The sequence below is a fragment of the Lonchura striata genome, chromosome 5 (genome assembly GCF_046129695.1).
Source record: "Lonchura striata isolate bLonStr1 chromosome 5, bLonStr1.mat, whole genome shotgun sequence".
Taxonomy (NCBI): Eukaryota; Metazoa; Chordata; class Aves; order Passeriformes; family Estrildidae; genus Lonchura; species Lonchura striata.
Window position 1 is genome coordinate 10,514,739 of NC_134607.1, and position 23,394 is coordinate 10,538,132.

The 23,394-nt window shown below is 49.2% G+C and overlaps 1 protein-coding gene across 1 annotated transcript; it reads left to right on the forward strand.

Annotated features, from left to right (window-relative positions):
- The first annotated feature begins 15,087 nt into the window (after positions 1–15,087).
- CDKN1B (cyclin dependent kinase inhibitor 1B) lies at positions 15,088–19,143 on the forward strand. The gene is made up of 3 exons (XM_077783278.1): positions 15,088–16,004; positions 16,548–16,678; positions 17,914–19,143. The coding sequence occupies exons 1-2, from the start codon at positions 15,530–15,532 to the stop codon at positions 16,667–16,669; spliced, it is 597 nt and encodes a 198-aa protein (XP_077639404.1). The 5' UTR covers positions 15,088–15,529; the 3' UTR covers positions 16,670–16,678; positions 17,914–19,143.
- Positions 19,144–23,394: the final 4,251 nt, after the last annotated feature.

Genomic DNA, 23,394 nt, shown 5'->3' on the forward strand with positions numbered 1-23,394 from the left:
AAGCACTCACCACTGTCATGGAGAAACATTTGTGGGCTGTAATACAGGAACAGGGGTCAGCAGGGGCTAAAGACCTCGACTCATTTTACAAATGAAATCTTGTCAGAAATCAGCAATGTTCACCCTGCCCCTGTACAAATCTGTGGTATGCCCACATCCATGAGCAGTTTTGCTCTTCTCAGCTTGGAAAAGGCATGTGGAAATGGAAAACATTCAGGGAAGGGTGACAAATGTGGTCCAAAGTATGGGATGGCTTGCCATCCCAATTATGCAAGCATTAATTGAGCTTGTTCTTTGAACCTTCCCTAATTCTACAGGACTGGAGAGGACATCTATGATAAATGCCAATAAATTAATGAATGTCTTGAGGGGGTGATTGGTCACTGTCACTTCCAGGACAAAGTAAAGAGCTGTCAAGGGGACAGGTCAAAATAAACAAGGGTGAACAGTTTTTTTCCTTCACATGTATTATCCCAGTTCCCAAAGGTACATGTTTCTAGTGGAATTCCCTCTGATAATCACCCTAATTTATCTGAGGTGCTGTTGTTTTATTTTAAAAAATCCAAACAAAACCAACAAAAAAAAGCAGCAACATAGCATAAAATATGGCATGGAAGGTGATGTCTCAGGTCCAAGTGGTTCATCTTCCCTTAGAAATGTTTTCTGCTATTAGATTTAAAGTCAACAAACATATTTGGTCATTTGCATGAGTTCAGACCCAAATGAGTTCAGACTCATCTTTTCCAAATGATAGCTTTTCATCTGCATATCCTGGCATATTCTATTGGAAAGGAGAATCTAGTGGTCCTGTAGCAACAGCCTAGTTCTCTCAGTGAATCTTTCCGATGCTCCTTACTCAGAAACCCCCCAACTCCTAAAGGTGGAGATGGAAAAGGTCCAGTGGTTAAGCCTTCCTGAGGTGGGATGTCCAAAAATTGCTGCAGCTGTTCTACAGTGACACCAATGACTGTCCCAGCTCCTGCCCATTATCAACAGTTCTCTTTGCTTTTTTAAGCTTTCTGAAGGCAGTGTTAAGCCCATGCATCCTTCTAACACAATAAATCTACTTTGCTACAGTGGAAAGCTGGGCATATGGACAATTGTTTTTCTTGAGACAGTATTAAAGGATCTTATTCTGGGCTCAAGTGTGGATCCACTATACAGCCTTGTCACAAATCAGGAGCAGAAATTGTCTTTTCTTACTTTGCAGGAAATCTAACTTATGTGAAGCAGGGAAAGCCTGTGAGCTTGGTCCAACACACTTAACCCCTGGCAAAGCTTTCATTTTGTAATATGACTTGAAAGATAAATTAGTCTAACAGGAGGTATGAAGGTAAATTAAAACAGGGGTGTTAATTTGGAGTGGGTGCGACTCTTTTGAAATGGATGAAACTGCCCTTTCTTTACTGAGTCTGGATTTGCTGTCTTTCTCCTCCCCATACCTGTGGAGGAGCAGGTGTCCCACTAAGCTCAGGTGGGAGCCTGAGTGTGTGTCCTCAGCTCTCAGTCCTGCCCTTACCCCTTCTTTTTACCAGATCAAAATCAAGCCCAGTGGAATTTTAACCTGCTGGTTTTGTTCTGTTAACAAATACCAACCACAAACCTGTTTTTCATGCTTCCTTGATGGAGAAGGAATGACAGCATATGGAGAGAGAACTGATGTTTGTGCTTGTGGAGGTCAGGAAGGCTGGAAGGGTTAAACAGGCCTGGGTTTGAAAGCAGCAGAGAAAAAGACTATGACAGCAAAAATTATTAAAAATAAAGCCAAAACATGAAAACTAAAGACAGACTTGGGCAAAAGCTTTTTATGGGAAGAGTCATATACACACATGGGATAAATTACAGAGAAAGGGCATGGAAAAATCCCCCATCTTAAATGTATATTTTAAAGCAAAAGAGCAAGGCGGGGGAGAAGAAGAGACATGGGATGTTGCTAAAGAAACATGAGAAAAGCAGTGGAGGAGCCAGCAGGAAATGGCAGTGAAAGAGCTGCCAGCAAAGGACTGGTGAGGCCAGTAGTGCTCTGGTTTGTCCAAGGCCTTCATAGCACCTTTCCTGATCAACTTAATATAGATACACATGGAAAAGAGAAGTAAAACACCTGATCCCTCCTTGAAGGAACTCCTGTGGACTACAGGGCCGGGGGGAGAAGTAAGAGAAAGGGAGCGCAGTACTCATTCCAAAACATTCCCCTTGGCTGTCACCCAAGAATTCCTATGGGAACCTAAGGTACTTTTGGCATGTGTGGTGTTAAAACAAACCTTATCTATGCCACTGAAAATTAGATCTGCACTGATTATCTGCACATACTGATGAGAGCAGCTGCACTCTTGACTGCTCTGGTTCATACCTGCTGTGTTCCCCATGTTTACCCCTGCTTCTAGCCAGGTCTTATCGTGGCTGCAGCAACACTGCTGAACTTACCTTGTCCTTGTCTACACTTGCAGCTAATTCACATTCAGCCCTGGTTCAGCCACTCCTGTTGCTGACACCTGTTGTCAGCAGTCGGTAATTTCTTTTTTTAGGACAAGCCTACATTGCCCTAGTGCTCAGAAAGGGCCTTAAATTAGACTTAATTCTATTCAGATGTAGTTAGCAGTATTTAATTAGTACAGTCCCAAAGCAAAAGTCAGTCTATTCCTTGGATCAGTGGAGTATATTCTGGATACTTTCCATACTGCTGCAGGAGTCTGACCTCTTTTTTTTTAATTTTTTTTTTTTTTTTTTTAATTTTCTATCTTAAGCCCAAGAAATGTGTTGGGGCTTTTTGAGCACTTCCAGAGTAGGGGCCACATCTTAATAGACAGATTCCTTTGCAGATGGCTTCCTGCTTGTTTGCAATTGCAAAACTCCGCTGAGGCAATTACCATGATTGCAGACATGGGAATGTGACATTAGGAAAGCATTTAATGTATTCTCAGCATCTGTTACAGTGCTGCTGCAAATGGAAACCTCAGGGGGAATGCCAGCACTGTGGGCAAGACTCCTTTAAATCAGGCTGACTAGAAGCTCACATCCAGTCTGAACTCGATGTGCAGGTACCCTCTGAAGCCCACAAAAAGACACAGGCACATCCAGAGAGTGATCCATCTATCCCAGTTAATGTTCCAGAGAAGAGGGAGGACTTGTCTTCTCATGGTGCTTCATCCGGTGGGAAAATGAGTAGTTCAGATGAGGAATCCCATTTTCTGCAGCTAAAATAAGGTGACTCAAACCCTGTGCTCTGTGATAGCTGGGATTTTCATAGACCACTGCAAACTGCCCCAGAAATTATGAGCCAATGCTATTTCACCTCTACGGACTTGAAAGCTGACAAACTAGGAGATCTGCTTGCCAGAAGAGTTCAGTTTCCCAGAAAGTGATGCAGGAACTGGCAAGAAGGTACTCTATAGGAATAAGGAGTAAGGGGGATGTATCAGCATTAATGGAGACAAATCCCAGCCTTAAGATTAAAAGTCTGAGCTGTGTAATCCAAGTAGAGAACAATGCTCTGGAACTATTTCTTTTAACTTTGCTGTTTTTTCATCCATTTTCTCCCTTATTTCTATGACGGTGCATACACCACATGGCTAGAACATCATGCTACTTCAATCCATTTTTAAATGGATGTTAAGAGAAGACTATGGAACTGCTTATTTTAGAGCCTGTTAGCTCTCCTCTAGTGAAATATTTTAATTTTGCATTACATAAATAAATATTAGAACAAAATAAATAGACAGAGAGAATTAATAACATATATTCATTTTAAAAAGACCCTGAACTTGAAACAACCCCAAAAGACAAACAGGAAGCCTCAGGCTGGATGATCTGGGAGAGCTTGTTGGTTGGGGTTCAGGTGGGATATGAAATGGGAGCTGCTGGTTGAGCTCTGTGCTGTGGGAGAAGACACAGCCATAATTTGAAGGGATTGATTCCTCATTTCTGGAAAGGAAGAGTTTGAGCATCTTCATGTCTGCAGATCTTGAGAGAAAAGGCTGCTGAAATGGTGCAGACTCATCCAGCTGAGATGGGTCTCCCACACAGGCTGGGTTCCACAGTTTAAAGAGATTTCACTTCCCTCATCCCTTCCTCCTGTGGTATTTGGAGCTTGTGCAGAGCATGGTTTCCAGAAGAGCCTGCAGCAGCCATGGGTGGTGACTAGAGCAGGTCTTGAGAGCAGCAGGTCTCAGGCCAGAGCTTCCCACCTCAGCCTTTCCTACTATTCACCTACTTGGATCCTTGCTCAAAGTGCTGCTTCAGCTCCTCACATGTGGGGGGCACTGGGATTCAGTGACCTCACAGCTTGTGAAAACATCTCATTTCCTTTGGGGGATCTCACTCTCATGTTGTATGGAAATACCAGCTGGCAGGGACCAGCTGAGGACTGGGAAATCCCTCCATGGCTGAGCACCTGGGGCTAAGATTCAGTGTCTACCATTTTCTGACCTGTGCATCCAGCCAACATGGCTGTTGGTGGGGTTGTGCTGTGAACCAGACCTGGGAGCTACGCTGACTATTAAACAAAGCCCCACCCTTTATTACTAATTTAACCTGAGGCACTTCCCAGGCCTAGCTAAAACCTTGCATAAGAGGAGCATCCACTCCACTGAGGGAAAAGGTGAAACCAAGGTGAAAATGTGCAGCTGGAAATGGTGATGGTGGAAAAAAAAGTGACTTTGAAGAACTTTTGTTTTGGTGGGCTTTTTACAAGAGTCTAGGCCTAGATTTTAAGAAGTTAGCCTGAAGCTTGGACTAACGTGATTAGTTTCAAATCAGCTGTTAGGGACAAACACACTGCTTCTTTGAATTGAAAGTATCTTTGAGTACTCAAAGTACTAAAAGTACTTTTGAGCCTTTGAGTATCTCAATTTGTCTGGCAGAGGGAATCCCATCCCTTATAAACACTCTGATGGGCACTGCCACAGAAATCATCCAGCTCATCTTCCCCCTTCTCCAATTCTCATTCCCTCTGCTAGCACAAATATTAGTTCTGTGCTGACACAGGCTGGAGAAGTAGTCTCGTTACTACTGAGTTTAGCATCTTTTTTCCTTCCTCAGAAAAGGCCACTCACATTTTGACCTTTCTTTTCCTCAGTGGTGAAAGAGCAACAGTTTGTAGCCGTGCTGCAAAATCATCTGGATTATTCCCCATGCACAACCCTTTTATTTTTGTTAATTTCTTATATTTCAATTTCAGTTTAAAGGCCTTGCTTAAAGTTGATGTAAGAATAAGTGGCAAAGGATGGAAACCTCTTAAAAAATTGACTTTGTGACATTGTAGTTGTGGAGGGGATGGTGCAGCAAACTGTAATGTTTAACTCTGCCCTTCTGTGTCCAGGAGTTCAGCTAGGGGTTGCTTATGGCACTGAAGCCCATCACTTTGGTGTGTGCCCATCTGCAGGACACACCACACTGCCTGCTCCTCCTTCAGGATTTTGGGGAGCTCTGTCAGGCTGTGGGGCACACAGGCTTGTGACAACCCTGCTTATGCAACACAGGCTGTATCTGTTTGCTGCTGCCAGATTGTGGAAATCTGCAAATAATTGCAAAGTCTGCCAGTTTAATTGGATTGTGGTGTATTTGCACAGATGGGTGAAGTCTTCCAGGCCATTATTTTCCAGAGTGACTTAGCAGTCTCTCAGCTTTAAGGTACTCAATATGAGAGAACATAGAAGCAATGGCTTTCTGTGGATTTTTTAAAGAGAAGCACCCCCAAACTGAATTAATCCAAACCATAAGTCACCTAGAAATCCCTTGCCATAGAGACCTTGAGATGGGGGATGGGGATCTTTTACAGTAGCTTGATGTAAGCCAAACTAAATTCATAAAAATAATACAAGACATCTTAACACATCATTTCTTCAGCAGAAAAATCCAGTGTGAATGTGTATGTGTGCAGGCATTTTTACAGGAAGTATGATGAATAAATTAATATTTGTAAAACAAAGGGAGGAGGAAAAGAAAGACATTTTATTTCACATGTGAGTCGGCTGTTGTTGTTGTTATTTTTTTTAATGAGGTACAAAATGTTACTGTGGAACATTGTCCCTGTGTGCTCTGGCCCTTTTCCAGGCCTAGAGTTCAGTACTTGCTGAGGAAAAGAAAGCCTCATACTTGACTTTCTGAAAGATAGGTTGTTATCGCTTGGAAGAGGTCAAAAAGGAAAAGAATCAAATTACTTATTCATTAAATACAAACTCTGTAAAATTGCTCAAAAGTAACTAGCCCCCAGGGCTCAAGCTACAGGTGCCCAATATCTGAATGTACAAAAGAAAACCAGTTTATTTGTATTATCATTAGCTTTATCTATCAAGAATTAGCAGGGAGACAAGAAAGCTGTAGAAGATGCTTCTGTTCTCACCAAGAGATTCCACTAAAACTGCAATTTGTAAGAAGAAACAAATGGCTATTTTAGAACATTGTTAGGAACATTCACAGAAGCTGTAGGACCAACTTTAAATCACTTCAGTTAAATAGAAACATTTTTCACAGGCAGCAAAATGATATAGTTACACGATATTGATGTAACTCTTTTTGAGAATATTACCTTGGAGGTCTGCATGGCTGTAATGAAATCAAGGGCCCTAGTGCTAAAGTCACTCTTGAAAACAGGACTTCAGTAGCTTTGAACCTAACCTAACCTTTGAATCCTTGGAAAGTCTTCCCAAATACTTCTCCAGAGCATATGTCCAGAGCTGAAGTCCACTTCTCCTTTGTGTAGCCAAAGTGGACCTCAGCTTCTGGTGTGAGCACTTATCACTGTTCTGCTGTGTCAATTAGCTTTTGTCTTAAATCTCGAAGTCCTGAAGCCATGCTACTGCCAGAATCCTTGAATCTTTCCCTCACAGCAGAATGAGCTTCTGGTTCCTGTGGGTAAGGAGGAAACCTCAAAAGAGCAGAAGAAATTATAAAGAACCCAAACATATTATTCTTTTGAAAACCCAGCATTATGAAATCCCTGAAGTGACTTTGCACCCTCAGAGCCATCCTAACCTCCCCCTTCCCACCAGGCACCCTGAGAAGGCTTCTTGCCAACCACCCTCTAGAACATTACAGGCAGGTTTTCAAAGGTGCTTACACACTTGAATGCCTTGGAGGAGCTGGCCCTGTTTTCTCAGCAGGCTTTACGTGGCCTGTTGGGTGGCTGACCAGGCTCTTCTGTGTGCTGAGAGTTGGGGATTTTGTTTCTAACTCTGGGGCTGAGCAAAACAACCACACCAGAGCAAAGCAATCCCAAGGTAGGTTCTAGCAAGATCTCACAGTTTGCTCTGAAGACTTGCAAGAAAAGGCTCCCTACTGGCCTGGGATGCTCTGGCTGTGCTCAGTTTCTTCAGCCCCTGCTTGAAAAAATAGAGCGCTGTAGGCTCAAAAAGATACCCACAGGGACAGATGAGGGCTTAGGATAATTTTTAGTAGTTTTCATTGGTTTTGAAGGGCAAAGGAGTTCTGAGAGGTTGATCATGTCTTGAGAGTGGTGGAGACCACCAGGAACAGAACTTCTGTAAGGACATTGTTACAGAAATACAAGGAACAATTTTTGAGTCAGACCATAGCTTTTGCTGCTTTTGTGATTTACCACCTGTCTTTTGCAGGCTTAAGGTGGAGCAAAACATAAGACAAGGAGGATTGCCAGGGCCTCTTGTAGTATTAGCTATGTTTCGTTGCTGTCCTTCAAGTCAGTTATTACATATAAACTGCGATATTTGTGATGATAACTTTGTCCTTTGCAAACATCTTGAGTGGATGTTGTTCTCAAAAGCCTTTCAAACTAGAGATAACAAGGTGACAAATCCTTTAAAGTGATGCTTTCAGGTACTCCTCTTTGAATAGATATCCCAGTTTAGCTGCTGGCAGCCAGATCAAACCAAGCAGCTTGTAAGAGTCAAAATCACAGCAGACTAGGCTTCTGCTCAGAGAAACGTCTAACTCCTTATGAGGGAAACCCAGAACAAGTGCTAGTAAATAAAAGGCCTCTCTCTCTTTTGCCATCTTTCTCATAAGCCACTGAAATCATGGCCACAGTGCATTTTGCAATAGACTGGCTTCAGTGAAATAATGTTTGCTTTTTGACTTGCCAGCTTGCTCTATTTTTTTTAGGCTTGGCTTGTTTAGGTCAGTCATGAACAGACTCAGGAGCACTGATGCAGCCCCTTGATTACTGGGCTCAGGAGGCTCTTGCCCTGTCTTGCCCTTTCAGGATCATCCTAGCGGGTACGGCTGGAAGGATGGTGGTGGAGTACATGTTTTCACAAGGGCCTGGAGTCACAGGAGAAGGGGAAATGGCTTCACACTGACAGAGAGAAAGCTGAGATTGGGTATTAGGAAGAAATTCTTCTCTGTGAGGGCGCTGAGGCCCTGGCATAGGGTGCCCAGAAAAGCTGTGACTGCCCCTGGATCTTTGAAGTGTCCAAGGCCAGGCTTCATGGGGCTCTGAGCAAACTGGGATAGTGGAAGGTGGCCCTGCCCAAGGCAGGAAGGTGGAAAACTGGATGATCTTTATGGTCCCTTCCAACCCAAGACGTTTTGTGATTCTATGATTCTCTGAAATGCCTGTCACCTACCTCATAACAATTTTCCCACTGCCAGATGCTTGCAGGATCTACTTTCCATCTTCCTCTGTAATAGCATCCCATTACTGTAGGTTTATGCCCTGGCTTTTGCATCCCGGACCTGTACAATTGCCTTGCTAGCTTGGTTAATACAAACAAGATGTGGTACTGTACAAACAGAGTGTTTCCAATGGCTAAAAGTCTAAACAGATTAGGAAAAGGGTGAGGGAAGAAATGGAGATGCCAAGAGTGGCAGCAATGTGCATGACATGGCCAAGGGAAGCCAGAACCAGATCCCAAGCCCTGATAGTAACCTGTTACTTAATGCCATCATTTTGGTATGTGAGATGGGTCATCTTCCTTAAAGGGTTTAGAAAGTAGCCAGACCAGTTCCTCTGTTTATATAAGGAAGATGTTTGTAGACCTCTTGATCCTAAGGCAATTAATACAGCCCATTGGGGAAAGAAAAAAAATGAAAAGAAAAAAAAGAGACAAAACTAAAAAGAAAGAAAAAGAAAAAGAAAAAGAAGAAAAAGAAGAAAAAGAAGAAAAAGAAGAAAAAGAAGAAAAAGAAGAAAAAGAAGAAAAAGAAGAAAAAGAAAAAAGAGAAAAGAAAAATAAAAGTAAAAAAGAGAACTGGGCTAGATTCTTATGTAAACAGCACCTAGAATGCCTAAAATTCTAACATATGCAGATGTTTTTATGTTGGGGTATTTTTTTGGTGAGCGTCCTCTTTGTGTTCAGCTATAAGCATCACATTTACATAGTTCTGCATTTCTGAAAAATCCTGTTGCATGAAGTTGGGATCCTACCAAATGAAACCAAAACACAACACTGACGAAAAATAACAAGCTCTTCCAACAATGTTCAGTAACTGACTTAGAGGTTAGTGCTGTGTTCTGGGAAAAAAATTATCCAGGCACCATATAATTTCATGCATTTCATAAAAACGTTAAACATGTCAGAGGAACATAACACATGACAGGGTGTTTTTAATGAATGGCTGTAAGAAATGGTGCCAGCATCCCTTCTCACAGATGAACGCCTTGTGCCAAGAGAATTACTGTACAATGTGTCATCACTCGGGAACCTAAAGAATTGTACTTGAGAAAATATTGCTACAAAATATCATTCCCTTCCCAGAAAGGTTCACTTCAGGCTTTGTAGAAAAACAGGACAACTCATTTCCACTGCACATAATTCTTCTGTTGGGAAACTTTCTTAAAGGCATAGGTGGCAGAGCAAGGGGCTGGAAAACTCTTTAATCTCATAGTGACAATGATGGCTCCTGGTTATTGTTGGTGCTCAGCTTTTGCTTTGGGTTTTTGATACTCAGAATTTTATAAACATGGAGTGGGTTAATCCTCTCCACACCCTGAAAAGGGAGAGGGAGAGAGGGAGAAGGAAATGGAAGAAGAAGGGGAAGGGGAGGGAGAGAGGAACAGAAAGGATGGGAAGGAACATGGAAAGGGAACTTTAGCTGCCATAAGAAGCCTCTAGTTAAGACTCTTATGCTAAAAATTTGCTATTCTAATGAAGTGGCATGGGTTATGTCATGTATTAAATGAGAAGTCTTACAGACATGGCGATAGACTGAAGATTACTTTTTTTTCATATGGTGTGTTTTCTTCAGAGAAATTAGGTCACTTCACAGCAAGTAATCAATTTACTGATTTAGGCCCCACCTCTACAACAGTATTGTTTGCTGGGACAACATAATCATGTGTAAGTGTGTGTATTTATTTTTAGAGACTGTATATTAACATCCTCTTTCTTTCTTATTCCTGGTTTGAAAAAGGAGAAGTTGGTTACCCAGAAAAGTACATCCATCACTTCTGGCTATAGGACACTCCTGGCTTCACCTGTGCTTCAGGGGCAGTTCAAGCTTGCTCCTATTTTGCACGTCAAACAAAATGAAAAACAAAAATTAAATTGTCTGAGCCAGTCTTCCCTGAGACAAAATCAGGGTATTTCAGAAGGACTCCTTCTTTAGCAAGTCAGGGGGAGTTGGTGACAAGCAGAGAGCTGCAGAAAGCTCTCTCTTTGAAGAATGAGATCTCTCTTTGGAATGAATACTTTCAGTGCTAGTAATTTAACCTGTATCTTCTGCAGACATAACTGTGTAACCTACCCTATCGTTATAGCACAGAAGAGGCATTTCTGACACAGCACCTGACTTTAAAAACAAATCCCATTAAGGACACCCTCAAATCCCCCTAAGGACAACCCAAATCCCATTAAGGACACTCCCAAGCTGTACCTGCAGGAACACCACCACAAGGACTCAAAATCCCCTGGGCTGGTCCTGGCATCTGAGCCCACCCAAGGCTGCTGCAGGTGTTGGCAGGTCCGGGACCCCTGGGCACCCCTGGCCCCACCTGCCAAGAGGGGAGCGGGAGCAGAGCCCGCAGAAGTGCCAGCAGCAGGGATGGGAATGGGACTTGCCCAGGGACAGCACTGGGGACGCTGCCAACAGCAAGGTCAGGTCCTGGCGCTGGCCTGATCTCTGTCCTTAGGCTCCCTCTAGAGTTTACAGCAAATGAGCAGAAGGTCTCAAATGCCACTTGAACAGGAGGGTAGTGTTTCCTTGCCCCCCTAGGGAGTGCTCTGCTCCTGGTCACTGCTGGATCATGTCCCAGAGCCTTTGTACACTGAAGTGGTTCCTTCCTTCCTGACAGTCTCTGCTGCTGAACCTCACCGGGTCCTAATCCTGCCTAGAAGGAAAGGGCTCCTGTTAAGTGAATATTATATGGTGAATACTTGGGGCCTGCACCCCAAATCTCATGGCAGGCTCACCCCACATCTCCTGAAGGAATCAGCACTTGGTGTAAACCTGGAGAGGCGGGGAAGTAGCTGTGGCTTAGTAATAGCTGAGGTGGGTTAGGAGCAAACCTCCAGATGGGTCATGCAATATCTCTGCTTTTTTCATCCTCGACTCTGGAGGACACATCCTGGTGGAGGAGCTCAGGTATGATTCCCAATTTTCCCCCTATTTGCAAGGGAATATATAAAATCCCAAGCAACCTAGATACTTTGTGTGTGCAGTTTGGATGGGCTTTGCTGGATCACGGGACAGCTTTATGAAGTGTTGGGGAAGGCGGGTGGCCAAAAAGAAGACGGGAGGCTTGCCTAAGCGATTCTGGTGGAAAGAGAAACAGCGAGCAGCTCTGCCAGTGGAAAAACCCAAACAAGAGCGAGGAGAGGGGTAGTGGGAAGAGAGGGGATAGGGTGTACAGAGCCTGTTAGAACAGCCACCCAGACCTTCCTACAAACACTCCTCCCTCCTCCCTGCTTCACTCCTCCAAGTTTCGTGCTGTTGTTTGGTTTCCTTTTTTTCTCTAATGCTCTCCTCCGGTCTTTGACTGGCTGAACCGGCCCCGGAGGGGGCAGAGCCGGCTGTGGAGGCTGGAGCTCTGCGGGAGGCTCAGCCCTGGCCCCCGTCCCCACCCCGCACCGCCTCCCCCGCAGCCCCACTGCTGTACCCCTCTTTAACAAGACGATGGCGCTCTGATCTTTCCACAGCTTCACTCCGGGACTTTCGAGTATATTTTTTCCTGTATTTTTTTTTTCCACGTTTCACTGCTACTACGGGCGGGCGCCTGCCTCTGTCCCGATTTGCTGCAGCCATTGGAGGTGCTGACTGTAAACAAAACACTTTAGATCATGGCAAGGTCGCTGCAGACACAGCGTTCTTTTTTATTTTTTCTTTTTTTTTTTTTTTTCGGTTTTTGTATTTTTTTGTTTGTTTTTGTTTGTTTTTTGTTTTTTGGGTTTTTTTTTTTTTTTCTTTCCTCCTCTGCAGCCGCAGCGATTTAAGGTGGATATCCGAGCTCGCATGGAAGAGGTGGGGGGACGAGCCGCGAGAGCCGAAAGAACGGCGGGAACCAACCCCGATCCCAGAGCACGGCCGCCGATACTCCGGGGATGCGGATGCTCCCGCCACGGGGGAGAGACTCTGACTTTTTTTTTTTTTTTTCCTCCTTAATTTTACCCCCTTTCTTGTTGATTTGTCCCAGCGCGACCCTAACGTTTCCGGCGGCACGGGCTGGGGGTTGTGCTGTCCCCAGAAAGACGCGCAGCTACCGCAGCTTCGGGGGTACACCCTCTCCCCTTTCCCTCTCCCCAGTCCCTCTGACAGCGAGGCAGGGTGATAGAGGAGAAGGGACAGAGGGATAAACCGAGGGGCAGACCATTTCTCATTCATTTTCTCCGTTGCTTCCATCAACGGCTTAAATTATTCGCGCCCCTCTTCTCTCCCCCCGCCCCACCCCCCCCCTCCGCCCCTTTGGATTTAATTATTCGTGCTCAATATACTTGTACATCATCCAGGGACTCAGTTTCAGGCCCTTGTGCTAAAGAAAATATAAACAGAACAACAACAACAACAACAAAACCCAGAAGGTTTTTGTCCTACAGTGACTTTTTTTTTTTTATTATTTTATTTTTTTTTTCCAAAGGCTTCAGATAAATCAGTTCTCTCTGTTGCACTGCTGTCATGTTTCTGCTGCTTTACTCGGGTACAGAGTCTTTTCCACTATTTGGAAACCCATACTCCCCACATTTTTTTTCTTTTTCCTAGTTTGTGTTTATACTCTGGTACAACTGTCATAATCCTACAGTCAAGAGGGCTGCCTTTCCCTTGTGGATTAGGGAGACAAGCAGAGACTCCCAGAGAGTGGAGAATGGGAACCCCTCACCTAAGGAATCTCAGGTGGGACACTCAGTAGGTTACCAGCAGGGAAGCCCCCATCGACAGGATGAGCCCTAGGCATCCTTGGACACTTTCTGCAGATCACTTAGTCACAACTTTCTTGTGTGGATCAACAAAACAAGCTCAGTGTCCCTACACCTGACAGAGAAAATGAAGCTTGAAATGGAGTGTTCTTGCTGTTGACAATGGAAGTCAAAGACAGGAAAACCTAGAGAAATGAAGATGAAATCCTGCAAATACAGCAGATGCAGGCCCACTTTTTTCCAGCTGATGGAGTTTTATCATGGACTTGCAACTTGAAAAATAATCTCAGGTCCTGCAGACATGTGAATATTAGCTATAATTTTTTACAAGTGAATTGCTGAAACTTGTAATTTCTGAGAGCAGTTAAAAACAACTTCCAAGTATTAAAATCCCCAGCATATAAATAAAAATAATGTGGCTAATAATGTATTTCAACCTTGTGGTTTTTAAACTAATCTAATTTGTTTTGTTTTGGTTTTTTTTTTTTTTTTTTTTTTTTTTTTTTTTTTTGCCTGTACACATAATTTTTTTGAACTTGGGTCTGATGGTACTCTGCTGAGTGGTGTGAGCATAAGCTGGAGGCCTGGAGGAGGACTGATGATGGCCAGCAAAGTGCTGGCCTGGGTTTGAGCACCGTGTGAAGTCCACTGTTGTGTCCTCTCTTCAATGTGTCCTCCTGCTGTGTCCTTTCTCCCATGTGTCCTCCTGCTGTGTCCTCTCTCCAGTGTGTAAAATCTCCACATTTTCAAGGCCAAACCTGCTGACTCTCATCTCAACCAGTTAAACCAAATTATATAGACCCCTGCCCTGTTGAGATACTTGTGTATCCCCCTCACCCTCCCACAGTGAAGTTTGGATAGATTTGCTCTGCTTGCAAGAGACATGTCCAGATGGATTGGTGTGAAGAGCCTTCAGGGCCTGCCAAAGATTCAGTCACCAGATCTGGACACCTGGAAATGTCACAACCTTTAGTGCCTGAGAGATCCTGCAGTGTCACACAACACTCTGGGGGCCTTCCCTGACTGGTGAGTGAAGATGGCTGTGGAAAAGGGCTGGAGAAAAGGGGGCCAGAGAGGAGTGCACAATTGCTCTTATGTCCACTACACCTGCTCTTAACTATACGAGGAAATTGCTTAGAAAATCCCTGGCTATGACTTTTTGCTCATCTGATCTTTTGATCACACAAACAGGACAAACCCCAATGCTATATTTTTTTTCTTTCCCTGAGTAGCTGACATCTGAAATCCCGGCAGATGTTATTTTAGAGACATTTCTTAATCTAGTCCTCTCTCTGCCGAGAGGGCAGGAGATGATCGCCTTGACACTAGGAGCCATCAGCCCATCTCCGCAGGCAGTGCGCTCAGGATGCTGCGGATCAGGGTGCTGGTCCCCGCGGCATGCCGTGGGGTGGTCAACCTGCCCACTAGCCCCGAGCTTGCCCCCAGCCCCCGACCTCATCGGGGACGTGTCGCCAGAGCCCAGCCCGGCCAAACCAGCGCGGTGAGCCTCTGCTGTCACTGCTCTGACTCAAAACCAGCCGTCACTATTCCTCAGGCATTCGGGCCAGCAGCGGAATGGGGTGCGTGTTTTTGTGGGGTGGCACAAATCCCGTCGGGTTTTGCGGGCTTTACAGAGGGATAAGAACAGGTTCGACAGTGTCGTCCCACCCCTCTCGTTTTCCCTTCGCTCCCAGCTCTCCCCGTCCCACCTTTAGAGCCGGCGGCGGCGGCGGGGCAGGACCGGGAGGACGGGGCGGTGCCCGCCGCTGTAACCAATGGCTCAGCCGGGCTGTTTAAATAGACTCGTCCTGTCAATCATTTTCTTCTTCGTCAGCCTCCCTTCAATCGCCATATTGGGCAACCAAGAAAAGGGCTCGTCTCTTGTTTTTTTCCGTCTCGCTTTTACTACGCGGCGGCGGTGCGATCGGCAGGGGCATCATCGGCACCAGCGCCATCGCCATCGGCGGTGGGCCGGCACCGGGGGGGCAGCGCTGAGCTCCGCTCCTCACCCGCCCGGGGCTTCCCGGCGGCGGCAGCGGCGGCTCTCGGGGCTCATCCCCGGGCCGGTGCTTATGCAAGGGCGCCTCCTCGCCCCTTCTCCGCGGACCGAAGGCGAGCGGGGCCGAGGCAGGGCCGCAGCGCGGGGCAGCGCGGAGCGGAGGCGCGGAACGGCGTCGCCGGGCGCCGGGAAATAAAGGGCGGCGGAGGCCGCGGAGAGAGAGCAGCGAGAACAACAACCGCCGCCTGGAGCTACAGCGTGCGGGGAGATGTCAAACGTCCGCATTTCTAATGGGAGCCCTACCCTGGAGCGCATGGAGGCCAGGCAGTCGGAGTACCCGAAGCCGTCAGCGTGCCGGAACCTCTTCGGGCCGGTGAACCACGAAGAGCTCAACAGGGAATTTAAGAAACACCTGCAGGAGATGGAGGAGATGTACCAGAGGAAGTGGAATTTCGATTTCCAGAATCACAGGCCGCTGGAAGGCAGGTACGAGTGGCAAGCCGTGGAGAAGGGGAGCTCGCCCGACTTCTACTTCAGACCCCCCCGGCTACGGAAAGCCGTCTGCAAGTCCGCCGGCCGCCAGAGCTTGGATGTAAACGGGAATTGCCAAACCGTGGTTTTTGTCGGTTCTCAGGGAATCTCAGAGGACACTCACTGTGTAGCTCAAAAGACTGATGTTTCAGAAAATCAGACGGACTTAGCAGAGCAGTGCACTGCCCAGAGGAAAAGACCCGCAGCCGATGGTAACGTACCCCACGGCTCTGCCCCGCGTCCCACTCGTGTCAGCGCCGGCGCTCCAGCCCTTCCGCCCCTGCCACGCGTGGCACCGGCTCGGTGTGCCCACCACCCCCGCCCCTTTCCCCCTAAAAAAGCCCGGGTAGTGTTGGCAGTCCCGGGGGTCCCGCCTAGAGTGGGAGCCGGTAGATGATTTGCAAGGACGAGCCCTTAGACGCGGGTCAGATTCCCCAACCCCTCGCTGTTCCACTGCGGGGACCCGGGCTCCTGCCCAGGTGGGAGGAGGTTCACAGCGTTCAGCAAAAGACGAATATGGATTTTAGCCGAAAAGAGGGAACTTGGGTCTCCTGCCTAGGGAGAAGCCCATCTCCCCACCCCCTGTTCGTCTCACGCAGCTGATACCTGACATGGGGATCTGGGAATATTCCCCCTCGGCTCCATCTATCCCCCCCTGGATGCCAAGCAAACATCTGGAAGGAAAATATTTTAATATCTTTCTTCCCCCCCCCCCCCCCCCCCCGACCCCTTCGTTTTTAATTTTCACCTCCTAGATTCCTCTCCTCAAAATAAAAGAGCCAATACAACAGAAGAAGAGGTTTCAGAAGACTCTCCCAGTGCCAATTCAGTGGAGCAAACACCCAAGAAATCAAGCCCGGGAAGACATCAAACGTAAAGCGTTTAGGTCAGTTCCCTTTAGGATTTGGCATTAGGATGCAAGTAAGGGAAAGAAGGAGTGACCGAGTGTCTATCCCGCATCTCTAAAGGGGTGGGGAGGGGGCTTCGAGCCCCTGTGGGCTCGCCGAGGGGTGTTTTCTTCGAGGAAGGGTGGCTTACCCCGAGCACTCGGCAGTGGGTGTGTGTTGGAGGGTGGGGAGTGGGAGGTGCAGGGCTTGAAAAGAACAAAACAAGGAGCGAAGCCCAGCCTGGGTTCGGCAGCGTCAGGGGGCTGGGGCAGGGGCTGCGGTGGTACTGCCCCTGCCTTCCTGCGGGATGGGCACCGGGGCCAAGGAGGGCCCTTTCCCAAGGACCGTGCGGATGCAGGGGTGGAGTTGGAAGCGCGGCTGGTGCATGCTGTCAGATGCCAGCGGATTTCGGGGGACTTCCCCTGTTCCCTGCTCCTGGGGCGTTTTCACCTCCAGTGTCAGCCTTACCGTCGCATGTCGCGGCCACCTCGCACTGCGGGAGAAATAAGTCAAGAAGTTTGGTTTAAGGGGAATCCGGGCACTTTCTCAAAATCCGAGCAATGCAAGGTTGTTGTGTTTGGTATGGGGTTCCCGCCCCCCCCCTCCTCCCCCCCCCCCCCCCCCCCCCCGCCCGTTTTTCTTGTGTTGTTTTGGTTTGGTTTTAGAGGCTGGCAGGGAGAAGGGAGAGAAGGGAGTGGGTTAATGGGAGGCTGGGTTGTGCAGGTTTTTTTTTTTTTTTTTTCTTTCCCCTACCCCCTTTTTGTTTTGAGGCGAGGGCTGGTGCGGGGAGAGTTGGTAAAAGTTGCGCTGGCGGTTTGGGAGCCGAGGTTAGGAATGAGGTTTACAATAAAACGATTTGTGATTGTGCAGAGAGATACTAAGCTGTAAAGCAGAAGTTGCAACAAATTAGTCCCGCTGGGGTGAGCCGTGGCCGAGCGCGGCCGTGCGAATGCCGCCACTCCCGCCCGCTTTTAGGGGTGGGGGCTCGGGAGGGGTCCCTCCGCGTTCCCCGCCGAGGGATGGAGGCTCGGGGCCGCTGGCAGCGGTGCGAGAGCACGGCCGGCGCGGGGGGGCGGCAGGGGCCCCGCCCGGGCCGGGCCCGCCGCCCTGGGGATGCGGTGTCGGTTTGAACCGGTTGCACCGCGGATCGCGTTTCTTGTCGATGTTTTCTAATCGCTTTCCCCGGTCTTTTTATTCTTTTTTTTTTTTTTTTCCTTCATTATTCCCGTTGCAGAACAGAGGATATGCGTCCTCGTTCGTCGGGTGCGGCGGGTGGCGATGAAGAGAGAAAGATGAAGAGTTGTAGTGGGAAAGGAAAAAAATACATATCGCCGATCTTCGGGACATGGAGGTCCTGTACAAGCACTGAAAAAAAACAAAACAAAACAAAAACAACCAGCAACAAAACAACAGCAACAAAAAGCAAACAATAACACTAAATTTTAGGCACTCTTAAAAGACCTGCCTCTAAAAGCATTGGATGTAGCATTGTGCAATTAGGTGTTTCCTTATTTGCTTCATTGTACTACCTGTGTATATAGTTTTTACCTTATGTAGCACATAAAACTTGTTGGGAGGGGGGAGGGACTGGAAGAGGGTGACCGATTGGAACTTGCTTTCACAATCTAGCAAGCCAAGAAATCTATGAAGAGAAGCAGTGTAGGTTTTTTATTACTTGAAGATGTATTGTCCCTTTAAGTGGGTCCATAGTGTTTTTCCTCTCTTTTTTTAAAAATTTGTTTAGTTTTTTTTTTTTTATGTATCATCGTGTTAACTGCTCAGAGCAGGTTATTGTGAAATTTCTTCCTCCAGCATTGAACTGAAGAGGAGGGAGCTGTGATGATTCCGTTATGTAGTAGCAGAAGTTCCTCGCTCTCCCACTCTCCAAATCCATATACCAAAACTGGTAACCTGTAAAAAGTTGTGTAAAATCATCCCACCTGAATACATTTCCTGATTATTTTTTTTACCTAATCTGGAAGGCTTTTGCTCTGAATCTGGAATATTGTTGTTTTCTGATCTGACCCACTTCCTGAGTGTGAGAGAAAAAGGGATACTACATCTTTAAACAGTATTTCTACGTTGCCTGTGTACTTGTATGTAAAAATAAAAAAAAAGTTTGAAGTGTACCTGTGTACATAACTCTGTAAAGACACTGAGAAATTATACTAACTTATTTATGTTAAAAGATTTTTTTTTAATCTAGAAGACAATATTTTTTCCCCATAAAGCCAAAGTGGCATGTTTTTGTGCATTTGTAAATGCTCTATTTGGTAGACTTTTTAGAAGGTTTTTTTTTTTTCTCTTTTCTTTTTTTTTTTTTTCCTCATAATTAATATGGCTGTGCTTAAAAGATTGCAGACTGAGCCAATTTAATTTTTTTTGTAATGTGTGGGGGAAAAAAATCCAGATTGATATTGTTTCACATCAAGCAATCAATAAAGAAAACTGCCATATATAAGAAGTATGGTCTTCATTATTGTGTGTTTCAAAGTCCCTCAGCCTGGCACAGGAGGAAACGACTGCAAGAAATAACAACAGTTTTCCTTTGAGTATCCATCTCTTCACGGGTCTCTGGTGGAGGTGAAAGTAAAGGATGCAGCACCCTTAGTACAGTATTGCCATTTCTTCATGGAAGGGTGCTCAGGCATTGGAACGACCTAGCCCGGACAGTGGTGGAGTGACCATCCCGGGAGGGATTTCAAAGACGTGGATGTGGCACTTAGGGACAGCGTTTAGTGCTGGGTTAACAGCTGGATTCAAAAGAGGGCTTTACCAACATAAATGCTTCTGAGTCTCCTCTATGGTAATTGGGAATGATGTGCCCTCTTGGTGTATAAAAATGGAATTTCCTGTGCCAAAATGTTTTTATGGTTTTGGAGTTTGGGGTGGATTTTTTTTTTTTTTTTTTTTTTTTTTTTGAGAGAAGAGGTATTTCGATGTATTTCTTGCGCTTAGTCCTCTTGACTCCTAAGGCTTCAAACTCGAGCCCAAAAGAGCGCCTCCCGGGCCGCCATCGGAGAGCCAGCGTATCCCGGGGCTTTCCCGAGCTTGTCCCTCCGTCCCTCGCTGCTGGCCCCGCGCTGGTGACCGGAGGCCCGGGGCATCTTCCCCGGGTGGCCGCTCGTGGCTCTCAAAGATGGCGCCTCACACGCCCCGGGCCCGGCGGATGCTGGCGGAGGCACCGGCCTCTCTCCGCCGGCCCCCGGCACCGCCAGGGATACGCGGGGCCGGGCGCCGCCGGACACGTGGAGGGCTGGCACCATGGGGGCAGGAGGGCATGCCCGCGGTGCCTGGGGATGCGGAGGAGCAGCGTTCTCAGCCCCAGGGCTCGGGAGGAATAAATAAACACTTAAAAGAACACAAAACGCGGGGCGGAGGGGAGCACAGCTCCCTGCGAGCTCGCCAGGGCCCACCCTCCTCCCCGGTGCAACGCGATCCTGTTGTTTATGCCGGCCGCGCCCGGGCTCGCCTTCGCTCCGAAACCTCCGGGAGACCGCCGGGCTGTGCCCGGCCGGCGCGGGGAGGGACGGCGAGAGGGGGCGAGACCCCGGCCGCCAGCCCCACTTCAGTGTCGTGCCCGACTCGGGCAGGGCCAGGCAGAGGGGCCGGAGCGGGTACGGCCGGCGCCGGCGCTGCCCTTGCCCGCTCCGGCGGCTGCGAGGAATCGCTGGACACGCTGCCGTCGGCCCCGGGCGCGCTCCGTGCCCACCCTCCTTCCCCACGCACAGGGACTGCAGCCGCCCCGGCGGGCCTGCGCAATCCGGCCTGCTAAACGTGGAAAACAATCGCGAAGATTTAGGAAAAAAAAACAACCAAAAAAAAACACCAACAAACCAAAACGGGATGTTTTAATTTTTTTTTTATTTTTTTTTTTTTTTTTTTGCCCCAGCACGAACAGTGATCTTGGTGGAAAATAAATAGCGGCGCCTCCCGGAGCCGGCCTATCCCCGCAGCCGGCGCAAGCCAAACCCCCCCGAGCGGGGGACGGGGGCAGGGCGCGGCTGCAGCCCCGGAGCTGGGGAGGGAGGCGGCGGGCGGGATCCACTCCGCTTCTCCGTCACGTAGGGTTGGGATGTACCCTCTGACCGCACCCCCGCCATTATTTTGAACATTTTTTTCTTTTTCGTCGCTGCTGTCCTTGTTGCCGCGGCCAGTCGATGCCGCTGCTCTGCCTGCGCGGCAGCCGAGGGCCGCCCCGCCCGCCGCTATCGCAACCGCGCCGGGGGAGCGCCGCGCCCACCCCCGCCTCCTCCTGTCCCGGTGACCCCCGGGGGATGCACGGGGCCGAAGACAGAGGGGGGAACATCCCCCGTCGCCCCGCCCGAAGCGGGGGGGCAGGGCGGCCATAGCTGGGACCCGCCCCGTGCCCCCTCCTTCGGGGGCTGCTTGTGGCGCTTGCCCGGCCGCAGCCCCGCGGGAAACGGGAGACAGGGCCGGGCCCGCGCGCCGGGGACAAAGTTTTAAACTTTATTTCCCCCTCTCCCTTTTTCCTCTCCGCCGCAACGTTTCCTCTTCGGGCGGCTGGAGACAACCTCGCCTCGCTTCTTTGGTGCGCCTGGCAGCGCTCCGAGGGCCGGGCGGGGCCGGGCCAGGGCTGCGGCGGGGGAGAGGCAGGGCGGAGCGCGGCCCGCCCCGTCTGATGCAACCGCGGGCCCGCCCCGCGGGGTGCGCACGCAGCCCCCGCCTCCCCTCTCGCCTTTCCCCTCCCTCCCTCCTTCCCTCCGCTGCCACACGTACGCGACGACGGGCGCACCCCCCTCGTGTGTGCCCGCACGTACCTGTGCGCCACCGGCAGCGCGAGCCCGCCGAGCTGCGGCTGCGGCGCTCCCCGCAACCGGGGCTCCCGCAACCGGGGCTCCCGCAGCCGGGGCTCCCGCAGCCGGGGCTCCCGCAGCCGGGGCTCCCCGCAGCCGGGGCTCCCCGCAGCCGGGGTTCCCGCAGCCGGGGCTCCCCGCAACCGGGACTCCCCGCAGCCGGGGCTCCCGCAGCCGGGGCTCCCGCAACCGGGGCTCCCGCAACCGGGGCTCCCCGCAGCCGGGGCTCCCCGCAACCGGGGCTCCCCGCAGCCGGGGCTCCCCGCAGCCGGGGCTCCCGCAGCCGGGGCTCCCCGCAGCCGGGGCTCCCGCAGCCGAGGCTCCCCGCAGCCGGGGCTCCCCGCAGCCGGGACTCCCCGCAGCCGGGACTCCCCGCAGCCGAGGCTCCCCGCAGCCGGGGTTCCCGCAGCCGGGGCTCCCCGCAGCCGGGGCTCCCCGCAACCGGGACTCCCCGCAGCCGGGGCTCCCGCAGCCGAGGCTCCCCGCAGCCGGGGTTCCCGCAGCCGGGGCTCCCCGCAGCCGGGGCTCCCCGCAACCGGGACTCCCCGCAGCCGGGGCTCCCGCAGCCGGGGCTCCCCGCAACCGGGGCTCCCCGCAGCCGGGGCTCCCGCAGCCGGGGTTCCCGCAGCCGGGGCTCCCGCAGCCGGGGCTCCCGCAGCCGGGGCTCCCCGCAGCCGGGGCTCCCCGCAGCCGGGGCTCCCGCAACCGGGGCTCCCGCAGCCGGGGCTCCCCGCGGCCGGGGCTCCCGCAGCCGGGGCTCCCTGCAGCAGGAGCCGCCGCTCCAAGGGCGCCCCGCCAGCCCCCGCGCCTGGGCTCGCGTCCCGCAGCGTTCCCGCTCTGCTCGCGTTTGGAGCGCGGCTTTCCCTCCCGGGGCTTCCATGCAGGGCCTGCTGCAGGAAGGGCTGGCGTTCCCTTCCGCACAGCCGCGTGCTCCCGTTCCAGAGAAGACATCCGACCCCTTCCTTAGCAGTATTTTGGACGTGGATCTGACCACTTTTCACTGGAGACATTTGGCGGGAAGAAAAAGTACTAACAAAGTGTCCTTAAAGTCAATACTAACGCGCACTGCTTTTCAGCTGCGGAGCCAGCCTCCTCTTCCTCAGATGGGGAAATCAGCTGGAAAGCGATGTTTTCTGACATCCGTGCCCATCTGTACTTCTCAGTAGCTTCAGCTGGAAAAAAACAAAACCTAATTTCATTTTCAAAAGAAAATACTGCATTTCAGGAAACGTCAACGTTTTTGTTTCAACATCCTACAGCATTGTGTCATTTTTTTTTTAAGTAATTTTCTATCATTTATTATTATTTCTAAAATACCACAATAAAAAGGCCATAGTATAGTGGCTTTAACAAAATGCGTGATCTGCAGTAGAATAATATATTGTATTAATTGTTTTGCTCTTTCCCAGATGTCTTCTGCTTTTGTTTTACTTGAAAAACTTTGGAGACTTTCTGTACTTTTTTAATACTGATTTTTTCCCCACCTCTGATGTTTCTTTTACTTATGAAGCTGAAAAAAGGCATTTTTTTCCTACTGGGTGGGTTGTATCAGCAGTTGTGGTTTGCTGTGCTTCATCCAGGCTCAGCCACCTCCTCTATCCAGGCAGCTTGTGTGCCTTTCCTCTCCCTGCCTGTTTTATGTCTTGCCCACATCAGTCATTGCAAGACTGAAAACTAGGCCAAAAAAATAGAGGGGAATGTGTTTTTTTATCAAATTTTTTTTTGCTTTATAATAAAAATAATTCTCGATTCACTTCACTTAAAAAGCAAGCAAATGTATATTTTCCTATAACACAAAATTAATAATGATAATATAAAAATAACATGTTAATATGTAATGATAATATACCAAGTGCAACTGCCTAAAAACAAAGGAGTGTCAGACTCCCTGCTTCTCC